Source organism: Elephas maximus, chromosome 12 (assembly GCF_024166365.1).
Source record: "Elephas maximus indicus isolate mEleMax1 chromosome 12, mEleMax1 primary haplotype, whole genome shotgun sequence".
Classification (NCBI taxonomy): Eukaryota; Metazoa; Chordata; class Mammalia; order Proboscidea; family Elephantidae; genus Elephas; species Elephas maximus.
The window spans coordinates 110513451-110537135 of NC_064830.1; the positions used below are offsets into that span (position 1 = coordinate 110513451).

Here is a 23685-nt window from a genome sequence, read left to right on the forward strand (position 1 = left end):
AGCACAAGGTAATTATGAGCCCAAGAGACAGACAGGGCCACATAAACCAGAGACTACATCAGCCTGAGACCAGAAGAACTAGATGGTGCCAGGCTATAACCGATGGCTGCCATGACAGGGAGCACGACAGAGAACCCCTGAGAGAGCAGGAGAGCAGTGTGATGCAGACCCCAAATTCTTGTAAAAGGACCAGATTTAATGGTCTGATTGAGACTAGAAGGACCCCAGTGGTCATGGCCCCCAGACTTTCTGTTGGCCCTGACAGGAACCATTCCCAAAGCCAACTCTTCAGACACGGATTGGACTGGACAATGGGATGGAGGGATGCTGGTGAGGAGTGAGCTTCTTGGATCAGGTTGACACTTGAGAGTATGTTGGCATCTCCTGTCTGGAGGGGAGATGAGAGGGTAGAGGGGGTCTAAAGCTGGCGGAAAGGACACGAAAAGAGAGAGAAGGAGGGAGCATGCTGTCTCATTAGGGGGAGAGCAATTGGGTGTACGTAGCAAGATGTATATATAAGTTTTTGTGTGAGAGACTGACTTGATTTGTAAACTATCACTTTAAGCACAATAAAAATCAAAAAAAAAGGAAAAAAAGATGTCATTTGCAGCAGATTTGCCCAGTGCAATACGTTGTTTGATTTCCTGACTGCTGCTTCCATGGGTGGTTGATTGTGGATCCAAGTAAAATGAAATCCTTGACAACTTCAATCTTTTCTCCAATATTATGATATTGCCTATTGTTCCAGTTGTGAGCATTTTTGTTTTCTTTATGTTGAGGCAAAATCCATACTGAAAGCTGTAGTCTTTGATCTTCATCAGTAAGTGCTTCAAGTCCTCTTCACTTTCAGCAAGCAAGCTTGTGTCATCTGCATAATGCAGGTTGTTATCAAGTCTTCCTCCAATCCTGATGCCCCGTTCTTCTCCATATAGTCTAGCTTCTTAGATTATTTGCTCAGCATACAGATGGAGTGAGTATGGTGAAAGGAAACAACTCTTAATACACACGTTTCCTGACTTTAAACCATACAGTATCCCCTTGTTCTGTTCGAACAACTGCCTCTTGATCTAGGTGCAGCTTCCTCGTGAGCACAATGAAGTGTTCCAGAACTCCCATTCTTCTTAATGTTATTCACAATTTGTTGTGATCCACACAGTCGAATGCCTTTGCATAGTCAATAAAACACAGGTAAACATCCTTCCGGTATTCTCTGCTTTCAGCCAGGATCCATGTGACATCAGCAATGATATCCCTGGTTCCACGTCCTCTTCTGAATCTGGCTTGAATTTCTGGCAGTTACCTGTCAATATACTGTGGCAGCCGCTATTGAATGATCTTCAGCAAAATTTTATGTGCCTGTGATATTAATAATATTGTTCGGTAATTTCTGCACTCAGTAGGATCACCATTCTTGGAAATAGGCATAAATATGGGTCTCTTCCAGTCAGTTGACCAGGTAGCTGTTTTCCGAATCTCTTGGCGCTGAAGAGCGCGCCCTTTCAGCGCTGCATCCTTTCTTTAGTGGAAACGCCTCAGCTGGTATTCTGTCAATTCCCGGAGCCTTGTTTTTTGCAAATGTCTTCAGTGCAGCTTGGACTTCTCCCTTGAGTACCATTGGTTCCTGATCATATGCTATTCCTCCTGAAATGGTGGAACGTCAACCAATTCTTTTTGGTACAGTGACTCTATATTTCTTCCATCTTCTTCTGATGCTTCCTGTGATGTTTAATATCTTCTCTGTAGAATCCTTCGATATTGCAACTTGAGACTTGAATTTTTTCTTCAGTTCTTGAGAAATACCGAGTGTGTTCTTCCCTTTTGGTTTTCTATCTCCAGGTCTCTGCACATGTCATGATACTTTACTTTGTCTTCTTGAGCCACCCTTTGAAATCTCTGTTCAGCTCTTTTACTTCATCATTTCTTCCTTTCATTTTAGCTACTTGACGTTTAAGAGCAAGTTTCAGAGTCTCTTCTAACATCCATTTGGGTCTTTTCTTTCTTTCCTGCGTTTTTAACGGCCTCTTGATTTCTTCATATTCCACAGCTCGTCTGGTCTTCAGTCATTAGTGTTCAACGAGTCAAATCTATTGTTGAGATGGTCTGTAAATTCAGACCATCTGTAAATTCAGATATACTCAAGGTTATACTTTGGTTCTTGTGCACTTGTTCTAATTTTCTTCAGCTTCAGCTTGAACTTGCATATGAGCAATTGATGGTCTGTTCCACATTTGGCCCCAGGCCTTGCTCTGACTGATACTGAGCTTTTCCATCGTCTCTTTCCACAGATGTAGTCAATTTGATTCCTGTGTATTCCATCTGGTGAGGACCACGTGTATAGTCGCCATTTATGTTGCTGAAAAAAGGGATTTGCAACAAAGAAGTTGTTGGTCTTGCAAAATTCTATCATGTGCTCTCTGGCATCGTTTCTATTACCAAGGCCATATTTTCCAACTACCAATCCTTCTTCGTTTCCAGCTTTCGCATTCTAATTCTGAAAATTTATTGTTAATCTTCTGAATTTCTGATTGCTGTCACTCTATGGATTCTTGCAGCCTATTAAATTTTTCATTACGCTCTTGAATAACCTTCTTAATTTCCTCAATTGCTTTATCTGTGTGCTCCTTGGCTTGTTCTGCTTTTTGCCTGATCTCCTTCCTGATCTCTTGAAGAGTTCTGTATATTAATCTTTTGTATTCTACATCTAGTAATTCCAAGAATATCTCTTTACCTGGAAGATTCTTTGATTCTTTGTTTTGGGAGCTTGTTGAAGTGATCATGGTCCACTTCTTTATGTGACTTGATATTGACTGTTGTCTCTGAGCCATCTATAAGTTATTGTATTAATTTATTTTATGTTTGCTTACTGTGTCCTAGTTTCTTGCTTTGTTTTGTTTTGATATACCCAAATAGGCTGCTTGAGTGAACTAGCTTGATTATTGGCACCTTAGAAGTTCTAACGTCCTGTCACCAGATGGCTAGAGCTGTTACCAGGTATATGAGTCTAGGAGTCCATTCACTTTTCTTGTATGGATTGAGCTCAGGTGTCTAGGTAGTTGGTCACCAAGTACATGGTGCAGGCTCTCACCTATGGTCTTAGAGGAGCAGGGGTGACTGGTATAGGCACAGGTATCTGCTTGCAGCAGGGGGTCACATGCTGAGCAAGGGAGGGGGCTGAAAACCATCCCCCGAGTGTCTGTGAGGAAAGCACATCCCTGTTCCCTAGAGTGCACAGGTGGATGGGCTCTGCAGCCAGACCACGGGCACCCAATGCTTTTAGGCAGAAAAAGCATGTGACAAAAATCCAACACCATTTCACGATAAAAAACATTTAACAAACTAGGGATAAATAATAAATGGGATTTATGAAAAACCTAGACTGAACATTATACTTAATGGTAAAAGACTAAAAGCTTTCCCTGCAAGATTAGGAACAAGACAAGAAAGTGCTTCTCACCACTTCTACTGAACAATGGACTAGAAGTTCTAGCCAGAGTGTCTTAGTCACCTAGTGCGCTGTAACAGAAATACAAGTGGATGGCTTCAACAAAGAGAAATTTATTCTCTCACAGTCTAGTAGGCTACAAGTCCAAATTCAGGGCACTGGTTGTAGGGCAAGGCTTTCTCTCTCTGTCATCTCTGGAGGAAGGTCCTTGTGATGCATCAGTCTTCCTTTGGTCTGGGAGTATCTCAGCGCAGGAACCTCAGGTCCAAAGGACGCGCTCTGCTCCTGACACTGCTTTCTTGGTAGTATGAGGTCTCTCTGCTTGTTCCTCTCATTTATATCTCAAAAGTGATTGGTTTAAGACACTATTTAATCTCGTAGATCTCATCAATATAATTGGCTCTAATCCACCTTATTACATCACAGTGATAGGATTTACAATGCACAGGAAAATCGCATCAGATGATAAAATGGTAGGCAAGCATGCAATACTGGGAATCACGGCCTAACCAAGTTGACGGATATTTTTTGGGGACACAATTCAATCCACGACACAGAGCAATTAGGCAAGAAAAAAAAAAATCCACCTAAATTGGGGAAAAAAAAAAAAAGAATTAAATGATCTTTATTCACAGATGATGTTATATATAGAAAATCCTAAAGAATCTACAAATAAACTACTAGAGCTAATAAACAAATTCAGCAAAGTAGCAGGATACAAGATGAAAATACAAAAATCAGTTGTATTTCTACGCATTGTCAATGAACAATTCAGAAATAAAATGAAGAAAACAGTACCATTTACAATAGCATCAAAAACAATAAAATGCTTAGGAATAAATTTTACCAGTAAAGATATTGCTAAAAAAATTCAAAGACCCAAATAAATGGAAAGACATCCTGTGTTCACGGATCGGAAGACTTAATACCATGAAGATGGCAACATACCCGCAACTGATCTACTGATTCAGTGAAATCTCTATCAAGATCTCAATGACCTTTTTCTGCAGAAATGGAAAAGTTAATCCTAAAATTCACATGGAATTGCAAGGGCCAAAGTTTGAAGACTTACAGTTCCTGATTTAAATACTACAAAGCTAGTAATCAAAACGGTGTGGTACTGATATAAGGATGAACATACAGATCCATGGAACAGACTGAGAGTCTAGAAATAAACCCACAAATCTATGTCAACTGATTCTAGAACAGTGCCAAGACCATTTAATGGAAAAAGAATAGTCTGTTCAACAAATGGTGCTAGGACAACTGGATAACTACATGAAAAAGAATGAATTTGGTCCCCTACCTCATACCATGTACAAAAGTTAACTCGAAATGCATCAAAGACCTAAATGTAAGTGCTAAAACTATAAAATTCCTAGAAAAACACAGGGGCAAATCTCCATGACCTTAGATTTGCCATGGCTCCTTAGATATGACGCCAAAAGCACAAGCAACAAAAGAAAAACAGATAAACTGGACTTCAAAATTACAAACTTTTGTGTTCCAAAGGACACCCTCAAGGAAGTGAAGAGATACCCTATAGAGTGGAAGAAAATATTTGTAAATCGTACATTTGGTAACACTCTAGTATCCAGAATATATAAGAAACTCTTACAAACAACAAAAAGACTAACAGCAGAATTTTTAAAATGGGCAAAGGACTTCAAAAGATTATTTCTCCAAAGCAGGTATATTAATAGCTAACAAGTACATGAAAAGATGTTAACATCATCAGTCATTAAGTGCCCCCTCCTCGTTGCCGTGGAGTCCATTCCGACTCATAGCGACTCTATAGGACAGAGCAGAACTGCCCTGTAGGGTTTCCAAGGAACGGTTGGTGGATTCAAACTGCTGACCTTTCAGTTAGCAGCCGAGCTCGTAACCACTGCACCACCAGGGCTCCCATTAAAACCAAACCAAACCCAGTGCTGTCGAGTTGATCCTGACTCATTGCGACACTATAGGACAGAGCAGAACCGCCTAACAGAGTTTCCAAGGAGCGCCTGGTGGATTCGAACTGCCGACCCTTTGGTTAGCAGCCACAGCACTTAACCACTGCGCTACCAGGGTTTCTAGGGCTCCCATTAGTCATTAGTAAAGTGTAAATCTAAACCAGAATGAGATACTGCTTTACCCCCACTAAGATATTCTAATTAAAAAGAAAAGGAAAATAACACGTGTTGGTGAGGATGTAGAGAAATTAGAGCCCTTGAACATGGCTGGTGGGAACGTAGAATGGTGCTGCTGCTGTGGAAAGCAGTTTGGGGGTTCCTCAAAAAGAAAACATGGAATTATCATATGACCCAGAAAACCCTCTCCTAGGTATACACCCAAAAGAACTGAACAGATACTCCGACAAATACTTGTACACAAATGTCCACAGAAGCACTATTTGCAATAGCCAAAAGGTGGCGACAGCCCTGACGCCCACCAACTAATGAGGGGATAAACAAAATGCGTGGTACATCCTTAATGGCGTATCACTCAGCCATAAAAAGAAACGAGATGCTGATACGTGCTACAACATGGATGAACACAGAAACACGACGCTAAGCGAACCAGCCCAGACACATAAGGTCACATACTGTATGGTTCCATTTATATGAAGTATCTAAAAACTTAACCACTACGCCACCAGGGTTTCCATGAAGTATTTAGAACCGGCAAATTCAGAGACCGAGAGAGTAGACTAGTGGTTGTCATGGGCTGGGATTGGAGGCCTGGTAGCACAGTGGTTAAGAACTCAGCTGTTAACTAAAAAAAAGGGTCAGCGGTTTGAATCCACCAGCTGCTCCCCGGAAACCCTATGGGGCAGTTCTGCTCTGTCCTATAGGCTAGCTGTGAGTCAGAATCAACTTGATGGCAGTGGTTTTGGTCTTTATAGGCTGGGAAGAAGAGGGAATGGGGAATGACGGTTTAATGGGTATGGTGTTTCCTTTTGGGATGATGAATATGCTTTGTAACTAGACAGAGGTGATGGTTGTACAACACTGTGAATGTACGACATGCTACTGGATTGTCCATTTTAAAATGGTTAATTTTATGTTTATGAATTTTACCTCAATTAAAAAAAACAAAAAAATCAATACAGTAGGATAACAATGAAGCAAAGCTACATTTATCAAACAGATTCTTTAAGTACATAAGAGACAATACATACTCAATTATGTTATTTCTTCTTAAATCTATTCCTTTCTCCATTTCCACTGCTAGCTCCTCAATTCAGGCTGTTTTCTCCTCTACCAGGCATGTCATCCTTCTTCCCCGTCACCCATTCGCACCATGCCCATCCTTCAAGATCCACCTCAAGCCCTACTTCATTCCGCATCTCTGAAGCCGTAACCCTCGATAATTCCAGAACATCTCTAGCCCTCATCTACAGCACACACAACTTACTTCTGCGTTACACTATTACATAGTTACTCAGAATGTGTGTGGCTTCTCTCCCCAGCAAATCTGTAAATTCTTAAAGAGCAGACCATCTTCACTTGTTATGCATCAGGTGCATATAAGAAATGCTGACTAAAATGATGTAGTGATTACAAGAAGATTCTGTGGTGGAAACTCACTATATAAATTGAAGGAATTATTTTTCACTAACAATATACACTAAAATCAGTGCTTCCAGAACATTTTCATAAGGCAACTTAGTGAACACGGTTCCTGTATTTGCAAAATGGGGGAAAACAAAACGTGCAGGCGACATGGGCCCAAACCCGAGTCCCTCTGTCAAACCTCACGGGCCTGACTGTGGTTGCTATATAAGATGTTTTCTTCTCACACAGCTGGAATATGGGATCAACACTGTCTCACTACCTAAAAGACCTGATAATTAAGCCCAGCAGGGTGCTGAGGGGCTGAGGAGAATGGTGTTGGGGGTGGGAGGAGAGGCTGAGGGCAGAGCTGTCCACACAGACTCACCTTGGTGTGGTACTCCATCTTGGTTCTCAGCAGCCTGAGGTAGACGCTGCACAGCTGTCCATACCCCTCACTCAGGTGACCCTTTCAAAAAAAGGAAAGAAAGTATGGTGTCAGCACTAAGAACTTTCAGGCTGAGAGACGTACGGCCAGGATTGGGGTGTATCTCTCATGATTATGAAAATAACAAATGTTCGTTGTCGAAAATCTGGAAAATATAGAAACACACACACACACAAAAGTTTCACTTTTAATCTAGTCACCAGATACAATCATGACTAACATTTTGGTGTAACCTTCCCTGTATTTTTAAATATAAAATGGGATCAACTTTTTTTTTCCCTTAGTGCACGGTAACTTCCTGCGTGTTCTTTAACGTTTTTCTGTATCATTACGTTTAGTGAGTGACGAGGATGTGCCATAACCTACGGAACCAATTCCCTACTACGACACGTATCACTTGTTGGAAAATTATTGTATTATAAACTATGTTTCAATGAACACTTTTATAGTATAATCTTGTACACAAATATGACAATTTCTTAGAAAAAATTCTGGACAGGTTTTTTATTTACAAATTTTAAGTCTCCCACCCTTGGCAATCAGAGCCTAGCCATGGCCTGATTCTCTTCCTCCTGCCTCTGTCTCCCCGTCTAAGCACAGGAGAAGAAACACCTCCCCAGATGGATTACAAAGACTATTACACAGGTGATAGGAACCTGAAGTGGACCCAATCCTAGCTGGTGAAAAACAAGCCTTCCCATAGGGCTGCCCCAGCAGTCAGGCCCCCTTGTTGGCCTGCCCTGGGTGCCTGGGAAGAAGCTAGAACTAGCAAAGTGATGCTGGCAACTCCCAGTTATCTATAAAAAAAAGGGGAGTAGTAGGGGCACAAAGAACCCTTAAACTGAACAGCTGTGGCCCCCATGCAAGTTTTGATTTTTACATTTTCTTTTAAGTGTATCTACATCCTCTAGGATAGAGTCAGGGAACCCCACTGAAAACATGCCTCAGAGGGAGATGAGTAATCAGAGGAGGTAGAAACACCCATGCCAGAGATGAGAGTATTTTCATAATTAATTAATGTTCTTTGAAAAAATCATATTTTATGTAACACTTGTTCATTACAGAAAAATTGGAAAGTATCAAAAAATAGAAAAAGGAGGGAAAATATTCTCAGCATCAAAGATAATTATAATTAACGTGAAAAGGCACAAAGATCAAAAAATAAAAGATGACTCCTAACTTCCAGAAACTCAGTCATATCAATGAGGCAGAACTACATAGCAAAAGAGACCTAAAGGAATTCCATTTTGGATAACAAGGAAGGCTAGGTACCTTCCCACTGAAAACTACCAAAAATATTGGGTAAAATATTAAAAATTTTCTTTTTGAAGGCATTAAAAAGCTAGCAAGAAAGTAAGGACTCCTCAGGATTGAGTAAACACAGGTAATCAGAGAGGTAAACTGAACACTGGGGTGGGGAGCGGAAGGACAAGACTTGGTCTCAGGGGGTGAACCAGGTACTAAACAGGAGGCAGGATCTGGCCTGTCCAAGTTGAGGAATCAAGCGGAAGAGCCAAAGGTCTGCCTCCTTGGTGCAGGGGAGCTGCTCATGTCGCGCTCCTCCCGAGGACTGCAAAGAAAATCTACAGCCTCAAACCACTGGTGTAAGCGGAGGGAGGGAAAAACTGCTGCTGAGAACTGGACCTGTGAGCTAGTCCTTGTGGAGATTCACCCCGGAATTGACAAAACCTCAAGCTGAGAACTGAGGGTGATTTAGATGAAAACAAACGTTGATTCTCCGGGGGGCCTGCCTTCGTTACAGACTTCAAAGAGTCCCCACAAATACAATTCCAAGGAAAATGAACAGCTCATTGTAAAAAATAACTAAGCAGAAAAGCAAACTACGTAACATGAGTAAAATTCACCAAAAACAACAGATAGCAGAATCAGATCTAAGGACTTTAAATCAAAAAAGCCACTGCCGTTGAGTCGACTCCAACGCACAGCGACCCCATAGGACAGAGCAGAACTGCCCCACGCGGTTTCCAAGGAGCGCCGAGTGGATTCAAACTGCCGACTTCCTGGCCAGCAGCCATGGCTCTTAACCACTATGCTACCAGGGTTTCCTCCAAGGACTTTAGATAAGAGAATTATAAACAGTGACATACAAATGACTACTGTGTTTAATGTCTAAAGAAATAAGAGACTGCTTCAAAATACATGCAAGACACAAAATTATAAAAAATGCCAGGCAGATAGGGAAAAAAAAAAAAAAAAAGAACTCCGAGAAATGAAAACTGCATTGGCTAAAACTGAACTCTTTACGGAAATGTTTAACAACAGATTAGACTCAGCTAAAGAGGGAACAAGTAAAACAAAATGTAGATGAATTATCTTGCGAATTATCCAGAGTTATAGAGACAAATAGGTGGAAAAATGAAATAGCAGTTTAGAGACATGGGCAATAGAGTGAAATGGCAAGTAAAGTGAGAAAGTCTAACACACCTCTAATCAAAGTCTCAGAAGAAGATGACAAAATGGAGGAAAGGCAGTATTTGAAGACACTGAGGATTTTTTGGAACTGATGAAAGACACTAACCCACAGATTTAAGAAATCCAAAGGATCAAAAAAAAAAAAAAAATTCACACCTAGATACATACTAAGATCTTAAAAATGGGCAGGATAAGAACACACATTAGCTTCAAAGGAGCAACAGTGTGTCTGACAGCTGACTTCATTGAAATAATGGAAGCCAGGGGTCAGTGGAATGATATCTTGAATAATATCTTCCATGTGCTGACAGAAAATAACTGTCACTCTAGAATTCTAAACACAGAGAAAATATCCTCCAAGCTTGAGGGTAAAGTAAAGACATTTTCAGACAAGCAAATATAGTGTTTGCTGCTAGCCAACTCTCACTAAAGGAAATAATTCAGGCAGAAAGAAAGTGGTACCAAAGGAAAGGCCTGAGATTTAAGAAAAAATGAAGAGTACATAATAAAACAATTAAAATAATATCTTACAGTGTTTAAAAAGAAAAAAATAACCAAAATTAAAATCCATGACAATAATGCCAAATAAATTGAGAGGGAGTACCAAACCAAAACCAAACCCACTGCTGTCGAGTCAATTTTGACTCATAGCGACACTACAGGACAGAGTAGAACTATCCCATAGGTTTCCAAGGAGTGCCTGGTGGATTTGAACTGCCAACTTTTGGTTAGCAGGTAGCATTTAGCCACTTTGCCACCAATGGAGTTAAAACATTCTAAGGTCTCTGTGTCATACAGGAACCAGGTGAAGATATAAAATTTTAGATGTTGGTAAGTTAAACACGGATTTGGAAATATTAGACAACCCACCAAAAAAAGAAAGAAAAATTTCACCTTCCAGTTAGTAATAGGGAAAAAATGGAATGAGAAGAAAAATACCCAATCAATACAAAGAAGGCAAGGAATGAGAGGGAAAGAAACAGGACAGGACAAATGGAAAGCAAAAACTAATATGGGAGATACACATCCATTTATTACAACAAATGTAAATGAACTAAATACCCAGCTAAAAGATGTGATCTGTCAACTATCATCTTGATACATCTAAATGCTATTTACAAGTGATATTTCTAAAACAAAAATATAGAAAAGTTGAGAGTAAAAGGATAAAAAAAAGATATACCAGGACAATTCTAACAAAAAGAAAAAAAAAAAGTCCTAAATTTTACATGTTATTGAATACATCCCAAAACTATGGCCCCTGGACACTCCGCTAACCCATAACTGAAACCATTCCTGAAGCCCACTTTTCAGACAAAGATTAGATGGACCTGTAAAAGAAAAAATAACACATGTGTGGAATGTGCTTCTTAGTTCAATCAAATATATGAGACCAAATGGTCAACTCCTGTCCAAAGCAGGACGAGAAGGCAGGAAGGGACAGGAATTGGACAAATGGAAACAGGGAACCCAGGGCAGAATGGGGAGTGTGCTGTCAGTTGTGAGAATTGCAACCAAGGCCACAAAACAACATGTGTATAAATTTTTGAATGAGAAATTAAAAAAAAAAAAAAAGAGAAAATGGGGGTCAGGGAAACGAGAGTACTGGAAAGGAACTGGACACAATTAAAGAGAATGCTGACACACTGTGATAAATGCAGCTAATGTCACTGGAGAATTTGTGTGGAAATTGTCAAATGCAAACCTAACTTGCTGTATAAACTTTCACCAAAAACTCAATAAAACATTATTAAGGGAAAAAAAAAAAACAACTATTATTATTAAAAAATAAAGATATTACTAACACAGTTGGGAGATTCAAGGACAACTCTCGGCTCTGTGCAGGTAACTAGCCTTACACCTTTGGGCAAGTATTTCCTCACTTATGAAGGTGGACTAGACTACATAATCACTCACATTTTGTGAGAACAGACAGATACAGGTAATAATTGAGGGAAATGCACTAAAGTAGAAGTTCTCAACTAGTGGGGCAAAATGGGATATCAGAATCAACCAGAGAGATTCCCAAAATGCCAATCACCCCACCCTAGCCTAACTCCCGCCATGCACACACCTCTGGGATATCAAAATCTAAGAGGGATTTTGGTGTGTGTATAAAAACACTTTTTTCAAGTGACTTTGATATTGCACATACCTCTTCCCTCATCCCATTAAGTGCGTAAGAATTGGATGTTAATTCTTAGTGCACTGTGACCTCAATGGGACAGTGGAAGGCAAAGAAGTAGGACCCGAGGCAATGTCACTGCTGAGGGGATCCCAAAACCTGGTGAGCGCTGACATGAGGCTCTACAGATAGGAGATCTCAGGCTCGAGAACCTCTCCTAGCTTCTAGGGGCCCCAGGAAGATTGTGGATATCACAGGACAATATTTGGGTTTCCTTGGCTCTCCTCTGGTTCTCATGGGAGAAATCCTAAAAAAAGTTAAAAGAGATGAAATTGTTCCATTCCACAGTCCTGGTTTTGTGGCCACTGGAGAAGAACAGGAGGAACGGGTGGTTCCCGAAAGCATCTCCAAACTCACCCACATCCTGCTCATGTCACTCAACTCATTTTTGTATCTCAGAGAGTCCTTCAGGACCTGGAGAGGGAAGAGAACAGCCTGTGAGAGAAGAGGAGGAGGGCAAAGGCTGGTAAAGGATGAGGCCAGTGGGGAGCAGACACTGACTGGAGAGAAAGGCATCCAACCCTGATTGGCAACCAAAAGGCCAGGAGAGATGGGCAGTTGCCACCCCTCCATGTGGGTGTGGAGAGCAGCCCTCTGTAGCCCACACATGGCTCCCTGGCCACCCCGCTGTAGTCCAGGAACTCACATTTGGGTGTCCATCTCGGAGGAGTTTGTGGAACACGTGGCAAAACTTCCAGCAGAGCACAGCATTGCTAGAGAGAGGCAGTCGGTTGACAACAGACCAAAAGGTCTGTGCCCCTTTCTCATGGTGGGTGCCCAGTATGCATGGTGAGGGAAGGTCATGGAAAATGAAGGCATGGGCCGTGGCCCGGGCAGTCAGCTCCTGGGTCCAGCCTGCAACAGGCCACTCTGGAGGGTGAAGCAGTAGTGGAAAGCACAGAGGCGCCACCGTGGAAGAGACATCACTCACAGCTTAGACACTGTAGGTCTGTGTATTTACTCTGGTAATTTTTGGCAGATGGCAATAAAATGTCTCATTTCACTAAACAATTTCCCCACAGATACAAGTGTCCTGCGGGGGGGAGTGTCTTTTTCCTAATTTGCACAAACGTGCTCTGGTCGACAAAGACAGACTCTGCTCTTCCTCTGGGTGTGTTGTGTGCGATAAGATCCTTGGGGGATAATCAGAGCTAACATTTTAATAACACATTACAGTGTTCAAAGCTCTTACGTATTATTTAAAAGCAGGGCACGCTTCAGCTTTTAATCAAGAACCAGGGCTCCTGTTGAGGACCCTCACAGCCTGTCCTACTGACTCTCCAGGCTCCTTTTCAGGCAGCAGCTTCACTGCCTCTCCATCAAGTCAGCTTTGCCTGCCTCGAAAGCAGCAGTCTTTGTTTAAAACGTCCTTCGCCTAAACATTACTCTTCCACAAGCTTTCCTGGACTCGTTCAGGAATGCCTTCATCTCCCAACACCTTGAATTCCCTGTATGTGGGATCCTGGGGCCACTTTCTCCTGAGACCCAATTTAGAACATACCCGCCACCAGGGAACTGCCTGTCACATCTGGCCTTGTGTGAGTTTAAGCTCAGCACTCCAGGTCTCTAATGGGTGGGCCCACTTTACAGGGTGTAGAGGATTTCCACTTCTTTTGTAATTGTTTGCTTCAACAGGCCTCACAGATCCAGTAATTGGGCACGCCAACCCGCCAACCCGTAAGTATAGCTCTTCAGACTCCTGCGTCAGGGCTCAGGTAAGAAGCACAGTGTCCTTCAGGGCAGAGACTTGTCACAGGCCGGAGACCAAACGGCTTATCCAGAACACAAGTGGCTCTGCCTCTGAGCTGGAGGGCACCTCAAAGCTCCTTCCCCAGACTGAACTCTGTATTTGGATAGGGGTGGGCTTGAGCACAGATTTTGGGTCTGGAAGCTGAAGCCAGCTTTTGGTCTTGGAGTTATTTCCGAAACAATTTACCGTTTCACCTAAAGCGCAGCCCCCGCAGCCTGCAGACAAAGAGGAGAGACAGGCCACTCCTACCCTCTTACACACTGACTTCTTATGGGCCTACTGTAGTTACTTTGTTGTTGTTGCTGCGTGCCAATCGAGTCAATTCCCACTCAGCAACCCTATGTGACAGACAGAACTGCCCCGTAGGGCTTCCTCGGCTGGAATCTTTACAGGAGCAGACCAATAGGTCTTTTCTCCTGTAGAGCCGCCAGTGGGTTTAAACCTCCGACCTTTTGGTTAGCAACCGAGCACTTTAACCACTGCACCACCAGGGCTCCTTCTAGTTACTTTACGAGTGTGCAGTCTCTCTGAACAGTATCTTCATTAATCAGACTGATCACAAATACCTGGAAGGCAGGGGTCAGGTCTGGGTAATTCCCTCTGAGAAAATCAACTGGGCTACTTACGATAAAGGCTTTTTTTGGTTTGTTTTGAATCATGACAAGGGTACCAACCCTGATACAGTAAAGCAAGGGAATTTTGCCTTTCTGGGGGAAAAAAAGGGAGCAAAGTCTAGCTAGGCCTTATCCCTGAGAAGTTCTATAGCCTCCACCCTGCAGCAAAACCCTTTCTAATTCCAACCAAACACCTTCCCATTAAAGGCAAGCTGCTGTCAGCCCAGGAAAGAGCAGTTCACGTGGTCAGCCTTTCAGCAGTATTGCCAAGTGCCTACCATGTCCCAGGTACCGTGCTAGGCAGTGCTGGGCTTCCCTGGCCACCTAACCCTAAGGGTCTCATCCTAGGACTGAGGCTGGATGGCTTCAAGACGAGCTGCTCAGGCCTAACTGGCTGTGCCACGGCAACCATGATGAGCCCAGGGAAGACAGGGCTTTCCATTGCCAGACAGAAGCCCAGGCTCCACTTGCCTGAACTCCACCCTGCTCGGCCCCAGAATACACACACAGAGGCAGCCCCACTGGAAGCCTCCTCCTTCAGTCTTTAGACTCTAGATCTCAAGGACAGGGGCCCAAGGGACCCATCAGCCCAAGCTGCTGCCTGCACTTTTCTACAAAGCCCTTCACGGAAAAAGATGGCTGCCTGTGGGCCTCTGCCTATTTGGTGGGATGGCCTTGGTAAACAGCGTTCCAGCCACCAGTTTCCACACTCCACTTGGAGCCTCTTGTTCTCTCCCTGCTCTGGTACTGGGTGAACCTGCTCACACAGGTGGATCTTGCTCCCAAGCTCAGCCACTATGGCTGGCATAGGGCCAGTCACTACTGCTGAGACCTTTCTTTTTCATTCTTAGAAAAGGGGAAGACTGTCATTCTCCAAAGGGGGCGGTCAGTTTGGCCCTATGGGCAAAGTGCAGGGCCTGGAGTGGTTTGATAACACCAGCTGAAAACCTCTTCTGTGCTCCAAGGAAGTATCTCACAGGCAAGTGACACTGCAGATCTGAAAGCTTATGTCCTAGAGAAGAGGAGCGGGCTCTTCTGTGAGTCCCTTCCCCCTGACAGTGTGGCATCCCTGAGACCAGTACACTCTGACAGCCTGTTGCTGCCAAAGGAAGCTGCTGAGAGCCTGCAGGGGCCTGGCCCGTTTGGGGGTTCCCCTTTCTGGAGCTTAGCGAGGAGGCCTCGCCCCGACTTCAGTCCCCACTATGTGACCCCACTTAGGATCAGTCTTCCAAGCAACACCCGAAAGGATATTTCTGGCGTGTTTTTCCTTTACAGCTACTTCCTGCGTATTAATGGCCTTATTGATGCTGACGGTCTGAAAAACAAGAGGGAGGGGGAGGGGAAAGGAGGATGAGATGAATAAGCCTCTGAGAGTGGCTCGTGGCCTTCCCAGATGCCCCACCCCTTTCTCTTCCTCCAATGAATCCTCTCTCGCCCCACCAATCCCCCTGCCCCTGCCCCACTGTGGGCTGGTCCCTGCGTGGGTCCCCATTTGGGGGCAGAGGTGGGCAGCGCTCCCAGCCAGCTGGTCCAGGCCGTCCTGAGGGAGCAAGCTTTGCTGCCTGGCATTGGCTGTACCCAGCTGCTGCATCCGCCTGCCATTCATTCACTCGGCACAACATGGCCATTAAAGCCTGCACAGAGATGTTTTTCATCCTCAGGGAACATTATTTCTCCAGGAGCAGGGGGAAGAGGCTCTGAGATCTAGGAGCGACTGTGGACGGAGACCATCCAGCCATTCCTTCTCACTTCTCAGACCCTTCCACGGAGCCTCCCCTGGCTTGCCCAGGCCTGCAGTCTTCCCACTCTTGGGCATTTTCTAACTCATAACCAAATTCCCAATGGTTTCCTTAATTATATCAAAGGATATTAAAAACACCGCTCCTTTCTAGTTGTTTAAAAAATCATAACTCTCTTTTTAATTTAGCAAAGGACACATACACATGAACATAATTTATACAAAGTCTTAACTGGGATCATATCGTATGGCCTCTTTAAGTACAGGTTTTTTCTTTTTCTGTTTTGCTTGTTTCCCCTTCCATGGACATCATTCTACCCTTAACCCATGTGAACAAACTCTTATGTATCACACACACACACACACACACACACACACAAAACCCCAAACCTGCTGCCGTTGAATTGATTCCGACTCACAGCGACCCTACAGGACAGAGCAGAACTGCCCCATAGGGATTCAAACTGCTGACCTTAGCAGCCCAATGCTTAACCACCGTGCCACCAGGGCTCCACGTATCTTACACACGTACATATACCAGAGCCAGTTGCCATCGAGTCGATTCTGACTCACGGCGACACCGTGTGTGTCAGAACAGGCCTGCTCCATAGGGTTTTCAGTGGCTGATTTTTCTTAAGTTGGTCGCCAGGTCTTTCTCCTAAGGTGCCTCTGGGGGGACTCCAACTTCCCACCTGCTGGTTAGCAGCCAAGTTAACTATTTCTACCACCCAGGGACTCCACATACCTACAAATATACCACAAATACTTAAATATAGAAGGAATTAATTTTGTCAATGTTCTATAAAAATGGGGTTGTCATTCTCAGACTTTTCTACATCTTGTTTTTCTCACTCAGAAATATCTCATGGCAAATTCTCCAAGTGGACGGGTAAAACTCTAGTTCATTCTTTTAAAAAGACAACATAAGATTCCATGGTGTGAGTGGATGTGATTTATAAAGCATTCCTGGATTGGTGGGCAATCAAGTTATTTCTGGCTTTTAGCCACTGTGAACCATATTTTAGTGAACACTCTTATACACACACTCTAATTTACGGGTGCATCTATTTCCAAGGGATAGATTCCTCAAAGTGAGATGGCTGAGTCAAAATTTATTTTTAGCTTTCCACTATGGAAAAGACCAAATATATCCAAATACAAAGGGTAGTCCAGTGTGCCCTCATGTATCCAATCCCTAGATCAGACATTATGAACTTGTGAACAAACATGTTTCCTCCACACCAGGTGTTAACAAACATTATTTTGTAAAGAGCAAGTTAGTAAATCTTTTAGGGTTTATAGTCCACATGGTCTTTGTCACAACTACTCAATTCAGAGACTGTCTCAAGAATAGATTTGACACACTGAACACTAATGACTGAAGGCCAGGATAGATATGGAATGCCATCATGGACATCATACGTGAAGAAAGTAAGGGGTCATTAAAAAGACAGGAAAGAAAGAAAAGACCCAAATGGATGTCAGAAGAGACTCTGAAACTTGCTCTTGAACATCGAGTAGCTAAAGCAAAAGGAAGAAATGACAAAGTAAAAGAACTGAACAAAAGATTTCAATGGGCAGCGCTAGAAGATAAAGTATTATAATGAAATGTGCAGAAGCCTGGAGATAGAAAACCGAAAAGGAAGAACACACGCGGCATTTCTCAAGCTGCAAGAACTGAAGAAAAAATTCAAGCCTTGAGTTGCAATAGCGAAGGGTTCTACAGGGAAAATATTAAACGACACAGGAAACATCAAAAGAAGATGGAAAGAATACACAGAGTCATTATACCAAAAAAAATTGGTTGACATTCAACCATTTCAAGAGGTAGCATATCATCAGGAACTGACGGTACTGAAGGAAGAAATCCAAGCTGTACGAAGGCACTGGGGAAAAACCAGGCCCCAGAGCTGACGGAACCCCAGCTGAGATGTTTCAATGAACAGATGCAGCGCTGGAGGTGCTCGCTCACCTATGCCAAGAAACTCAGAAGACAGCTACCTGGCCAACCAACTACAAGAGATCCATTATTTGTGCCCATTCCAAAGAGAGGTGATCCAGGAGCAGGCAGAAATTATGAAGAAATATCATTAATATCACATGCAAGTAAAATTTTCCTGAAGATTCAAAAGCGGTTGCAGTCTTCACCAACACCATAATTCAAAGGCGTCAATTCTTCTTCAGTTTTCCTTATTCACTGTCCAGCCTTCACATGCATACGAGGTGACTGAAAACATCATGGCTTGAGTCAGGCGCACCTTAGTCCTTAAAGCGACATCTTTGCTTTTTAACGCTTTAAAGAGATCTTTTGCGCAGATTTGCACAATGCAACGTGTCTTTTGATTTCCTGACTGCTGCTTCCATGGTGTTGATTGTGGGTCTGAGTAAAATGAAATCCTTGACGACTTCAATCTTTTCTCCATTTATCACGATATTGTTTATTGGTCCAGTTGTGGGAATTTTTGTTTTCTTTATGTTGAGGTGCAATCCATACTGAAGGCTGTGGTCTTTCATCTTCACTAGTAAACGCTCCCAGTCCTCTTCGTGACGCAGGTTGTTAATGACTCTCCCTCCAATCCTGGTGCCATGTTTTTCTTTATATAGTCCAGCTTCTTGGGTTATTTGCTCAGCATACATGAAATGCCCAGTCATGTTCACATTTTACTTACTGTCTCAAAACTTTTTTTTTTTTTGCAGTTTGTTCTAATCAGGATGCAAATAAGGTTGCCACATTTCTTTCTAAAGAGGTTCTTAACAATTCACACTTCCAGTGACAACATACAAAAGCACCCCCACCAAACAGGTGCTATTACTCTTCATTTTTGCCAGCCTGATGTGTAGTGATATTTTATCATTACTCCGTATTTCCCTGACTGCTGGTGAGTTAAGTATTATTACATGCGTTCTGCCTTCCCAAGTGAAGTGTGTCCTTCTTATCTCTTTCAGCTTCTAGTTTCCTTAAGGTTTCTCCTGCCCCTGCATTAGACAGGTAAACTTACGTTCTTTTCTAAGTGTTTTATTGTTTTTTACATTTGAGTCCTATATCTATTTTATTTATTATTTTTTTAAAATAATTTTTATTGCACTTTAAGCGAAACTTTACAAGTCAAGTCAGTCTGTCACATATAAGCTTATATACACCTTACTCCATACTCCCACTTACTCTCTCCCTAATGAGTCAGCCTGCTCCCTCCTTCCAGTCTCTCCTTTCGTGATCATTTTGCCAGGTTCTAACCCTCTCTACCCTCCCATCTCCCCTCCAGACAGGAGACACCAACATAGTCTCAAGTGTCCACCTGATACAAGTAGCTCACTCTTCATCAGCATCTCTCTCCAATCCATTGTCCAGTCCCTTCCAAGTCTGATGAGTTGTCTTCGCGAATTGTTCCTGTCCTGGGCCAATAGGTTTGGGGACCATGACCGCCGGGATTCTTCTAGTCTCAGTCAGACCATTAAGTCTGGTCTTTTTATGAGAATTTGGGATCTGCATCCCACTGTTCTCCTGCTCCCTCAGGGGTTCTCTGTTGTGCTCCCTGTCAGGGCAGTCATCGGCTGTGGCCAGGCACCATCTAGTTCTTCTGGTCTCAGGATGATGTAAGTCTCTGGTTCATGTGGCCCTTTCTGTCTCTTGGGCTCATAGTTATCGTGTGACCTTGGTGTTCTTCATTCTCCTTTGATCCAGGTGGGTTGAAACCAATTGATGCATCTTAGATGGCTGCTTGTTAGCATTTAAGACCCCAGACACCACACTTCAAAGTGGGATGCAGAATGTTTTCATAATAGAATTATTTTGCCAATTGACTCAGAAGTCCCCTTAAGCCATAGTCCCCAAACCCCCACCCTTGTTCCGCTGACCTTCGAGGCATTCAGTTTATCCCGGAAACTTCTTTGCTTTTGGTCCAGTCCAGTTGAGCTGACCTTCTGTGTATTGAGTATTGTCCTTCCCTTCATCTAAAGTAGTTCTTATCTACTAACTAATCAGTAAAAAACCCTCTCCCACCCTCCCTCCCTCCCCACCTCATAACCACAAAAGTATGTGTTCTTCTCAGTTTATACTATTTCTCAAGATCTTATAATAGTGGTCTTATACAATATTTGTCCTTTGGCAACTGACTAATTTCACTCAGCATAATGCTTTCCAGGTTCCTCCATGTTATGCAATGTTTCACAGATTCATCACTGTTCTTTTTCGATGCATAGTATCCCATGGTGTGAATATACCATAATTTATTTAACCATTCATCCGTTGATGGACACGTTGGTTGCTTCCAGCTTTTTGCTATTGTAAACAGTGCTGCAGTAAACATGGGTGTGCATATATCTGTTCGTGTGAAGGCTCTTATTTCTCTAGGGTATATTCCGAGGAGTGGGATTTCTGGGTTGTATGGTAGTTCTATTTCTAACTTTTTAAGGAAACGCCAGATCAATTTCCAAAGTGGCTATACCTTTTACATTCCCACCAGCAGTGTATAAGAGTTCCAATCTCTCTGCAGCCTCTCCAACATTTATTATTTTGTGTTTTTTGGATTAATGCCAGCCTTGTTGGAGTGAGATGGAATCTCATCATAGTTTTAATTTGCATTTCTCTAATGGCTAATGATCGAGAGCATTTCCTCATGTATCTGTTAGCTGCCTGAATATATTCTTTAGTAAAGTGCGTGTTCATATCCTTTGCCCACTTTTTGATTGGGTTGTTTGTCTTTTTGTGGTTGAGTTTTAACAGAATCATACAGATTTTAGAGATCAGGCGCTGGTCGGAGATGTCATAGCTGAATATTCTTTCCCAGTCTGTAGATGGTCTTTTTACTCTTTTGGTGAAGTCTTTAGATGAGCATAGGTGTTTGATTTTTAGGAGCTCCCAGTTATCTGGTTTCTCTTCGTCATTTCTGGTAATGTTTTGCATTCTGTTTATGCCTTGTGTTAGGGCTCCTAGGGTTGTCCCTATTTTTTCTTCCATGATCTTTATCGTTTTAGTCTTTATGTTTAGGTCTTTGATCCACTTGGAGTTAGTTTTTGTGCATGGTGTGAGGTATGGGTCCCGTTTCATTTTTTTCCAAATGGATATCCAGTTATACCAGCACCATTTGTTAAAAAGACTCTTTTCCCCAATTAACTGACACTGGGCCTTTGTCAAATATCAGCTGCTCATATGTGGATGGATTTGTATCTGGGTTCTCAATTCTGTTCCATTGGTCTATGTGCCTGTTTTTGTACCAGTACCAGGCTGTTTTGACTACTGTGGCTGTATAATAGGTTCTAAAATCAGGTACAGTGAGGCCTCCCACTTTGTTCTTCTTTTTCAGTATTGCTTTACTTATCCGGGGCTTCTGTCCTTTCCATATGAAGTTGGTGATTTGTTTCTCCATCACATTAAAAAATGTCATTGGAATTTGGATCGGAAGTGCATTGTATGTATAGATGGCTTTTGGTATAATAGACATTTTTACTACGTTAAGTCTTCCTATCCATGAGCAAGGTATGTTTTTCCACTTAAGTAGGTCCTTTTTAGTTTCTTGCACTAGTACTTTGTAGTTTTCTTTGTATAGGTCTTTTACATCTTTGGTAAGATTTATTCCTAAGTATTTCATCTTCTTGGGGGCTACTGTGAATGGTATTGATTTGGTGATTTCCTCTTCTATGTTCTTTTTGTTGATGTAGAGGAATCCAAGTGATTTTTGTACGTTTATTTTATAACCTGAGACTCTGCCAAACTCTTCTATTAGTTTCAGTAGTTTTCTGGAGGATTCCTTAGGGTTTTCTGTGTATAAGATCATGTCATCTGCACATAGAGATAATTTTACTTCCTCCTTGCCAATCCGGATGCCCTTTATTTCTTTGTCTAGCCTAATTGCTCTGGCTAGGACCTCTAGCACGATGTTGAATAAGAGCGGTGATAAAGGGCATCCTTGTCTGGTTCCCGTTCTCAAGGGAAATGCTTTCAGGCTCTCTCCATTTAGAGTGATGTTGGCTGTTGGGTTTGTATAGATGCCCTTTATTATGTTGAGGACTTTTCCTTTTTGCTGAGAGTTTTTATCATGAATGGGTGTTGGACTTTGTCAAATGCCTTTTCTGCATCAATTGATAAGATCATGTGGTTTTTGTCTTTTGCTTTATTTATATGGTGGCTTACATTAATGGTTTTTCTAATATTAAACCAGCCTTTTTTTTTGCATACCTGGTATAAATCCCACTTGGTCGTGGTGGATTATTTTTTTGATATGTTGTTGAGTTAGAATTTTGTTGAGGATTTTTGCATCTATGGTCATGAGGGATATAGGTCTGTAATTTTCTTTTTTTGTGGTGTCTTTACCTGGTTTTGGTATTGGGGATATGGTGGCTTCACAGAATGAGTTAGGTAGTATTCTATCATTTTCTATGCTTTGAAATACCTTCAGTAGTAGTGGTATTAACTCTTCTCTGAAAGTTTGGTAGAACTCTGCAGTGAAGCCTTCCGGGCCAGGGCTTTTTTTGTTGGGAGTTTTTTGATTACCTTTCAATCTCTTTTTTTGTTATGGGTCTATTTAGTTGTTCTACTTCTGATTGTGTTAGTTTAGGTAGGTAGTGTTTTTCTAGGAATTCATCCATTTCTTCTAGGTTTGCAAATTTGTTAGAGTACAATTTTCTGTAATAATCTGATGTGATTCTTTTAGTTTCAGTTGCGTCTGTTTTGATACGGCCCATGTCGTTTCTTATTCAGGTTATTTGCTTCCTTTCCTGTATTTCCTTCGTCAGTCTCGCCAATGGTTTATCAATTTTGTTAGTTTTTTCAAAGAACCAGCTTTTGGCTTTGTTAATTCTTTCAATTGTTTTTCTGTCTTCTAATTCATTTAGTTCAGCTCTAATTTTTATCATTTGTTTTTTTCTGGTGCCTGATGGATTCTTTTGTTGCTCGCTTTCTATTTCTTCAAGTTGTAGGGACAGTTCTCTGATTTTGGCTCTTTCTTCTTTATGTATGTGTGCATTTATCAATATAAACTGACCTCTGAGCACTGCTTTTGCTGTGTCCCAGAGGTTTTATTAGGAAGTGTTTTCATTCTCATTGCATTCTATGAATTTCTTTATTCCCTCCTTAATGTCTTCTATAACCCAGTCTTTTTTCAGCAGGGTATTGTTCAGTTTCCAAGTATTTGATTTCTTTTCCCTGATTTTTCTGTTATTGATTTCCACTTTTATGGCCTTGTGGTCTGAGAAGATGCTTTGTAATATTTCGATGTTTTAGATTCTGCAAAGGTTTGTTTTATGACCTAATATGTGGTCTATTCTAGAGAATGTTCCATGTGCGCTAGAAAAAAAAGTATACTTTGCAGCTGTTGGGTGAAGTGTTCTGTATACGTCTATGAGGTCAACTTGGTTGATTGTAGCAATTAGGTCTTCCATGTCTCTATTGAGCTTCTTACTGGAAGTCCTGTCCTTCTCCGAAAGTGGTGTGTTGAAGTCTCCTACTATAATTGTGGAGGTGTCTATCTCACTTTTCAGTTCTGTTAAAGTTTGTTTTATGTATCTTGCAGCCCTATCATTGGGTGCATAAATATTTAATAT

General features: G+C 42.1%; 1 protein-coding gene across 3 annotated transcripts in view; it reads right to left on the reverse strand.

Annotated features, from left to right (window-relative positions):
* Positions 1-23685, reverse strand: part of HIP1 (huntingtin interacting protein 1) — a 264035-nt gene that overhangs the window by 51673 nt on the left and 188677 nt on the right. For 2 of the 3 annotated variants that reach the window (XM_049904715.1, XM_049904716.1), the window contains exons 2-5: positions 15660-15723; positions 12691-12833; positions 12402-12458; positions 7367-7447 (exon numbers count right to left, since the gene is read on the reverse strand). In XM_049904715.1, coding sequence (XP_049760672.1) covers positions 7367-7447; positions 12402-12458; positions 12691-12833; positions 15660-15723 — 345 coding nt within the window. The remainder of the gene's footprint in view (positions 1-7366; positions 7448-12401; positions 12459-12690; positions 12834-15659; positions 15724-23685) is intronic. The other variant, XM_049904717.1, reaches the window with a different exon arrangement.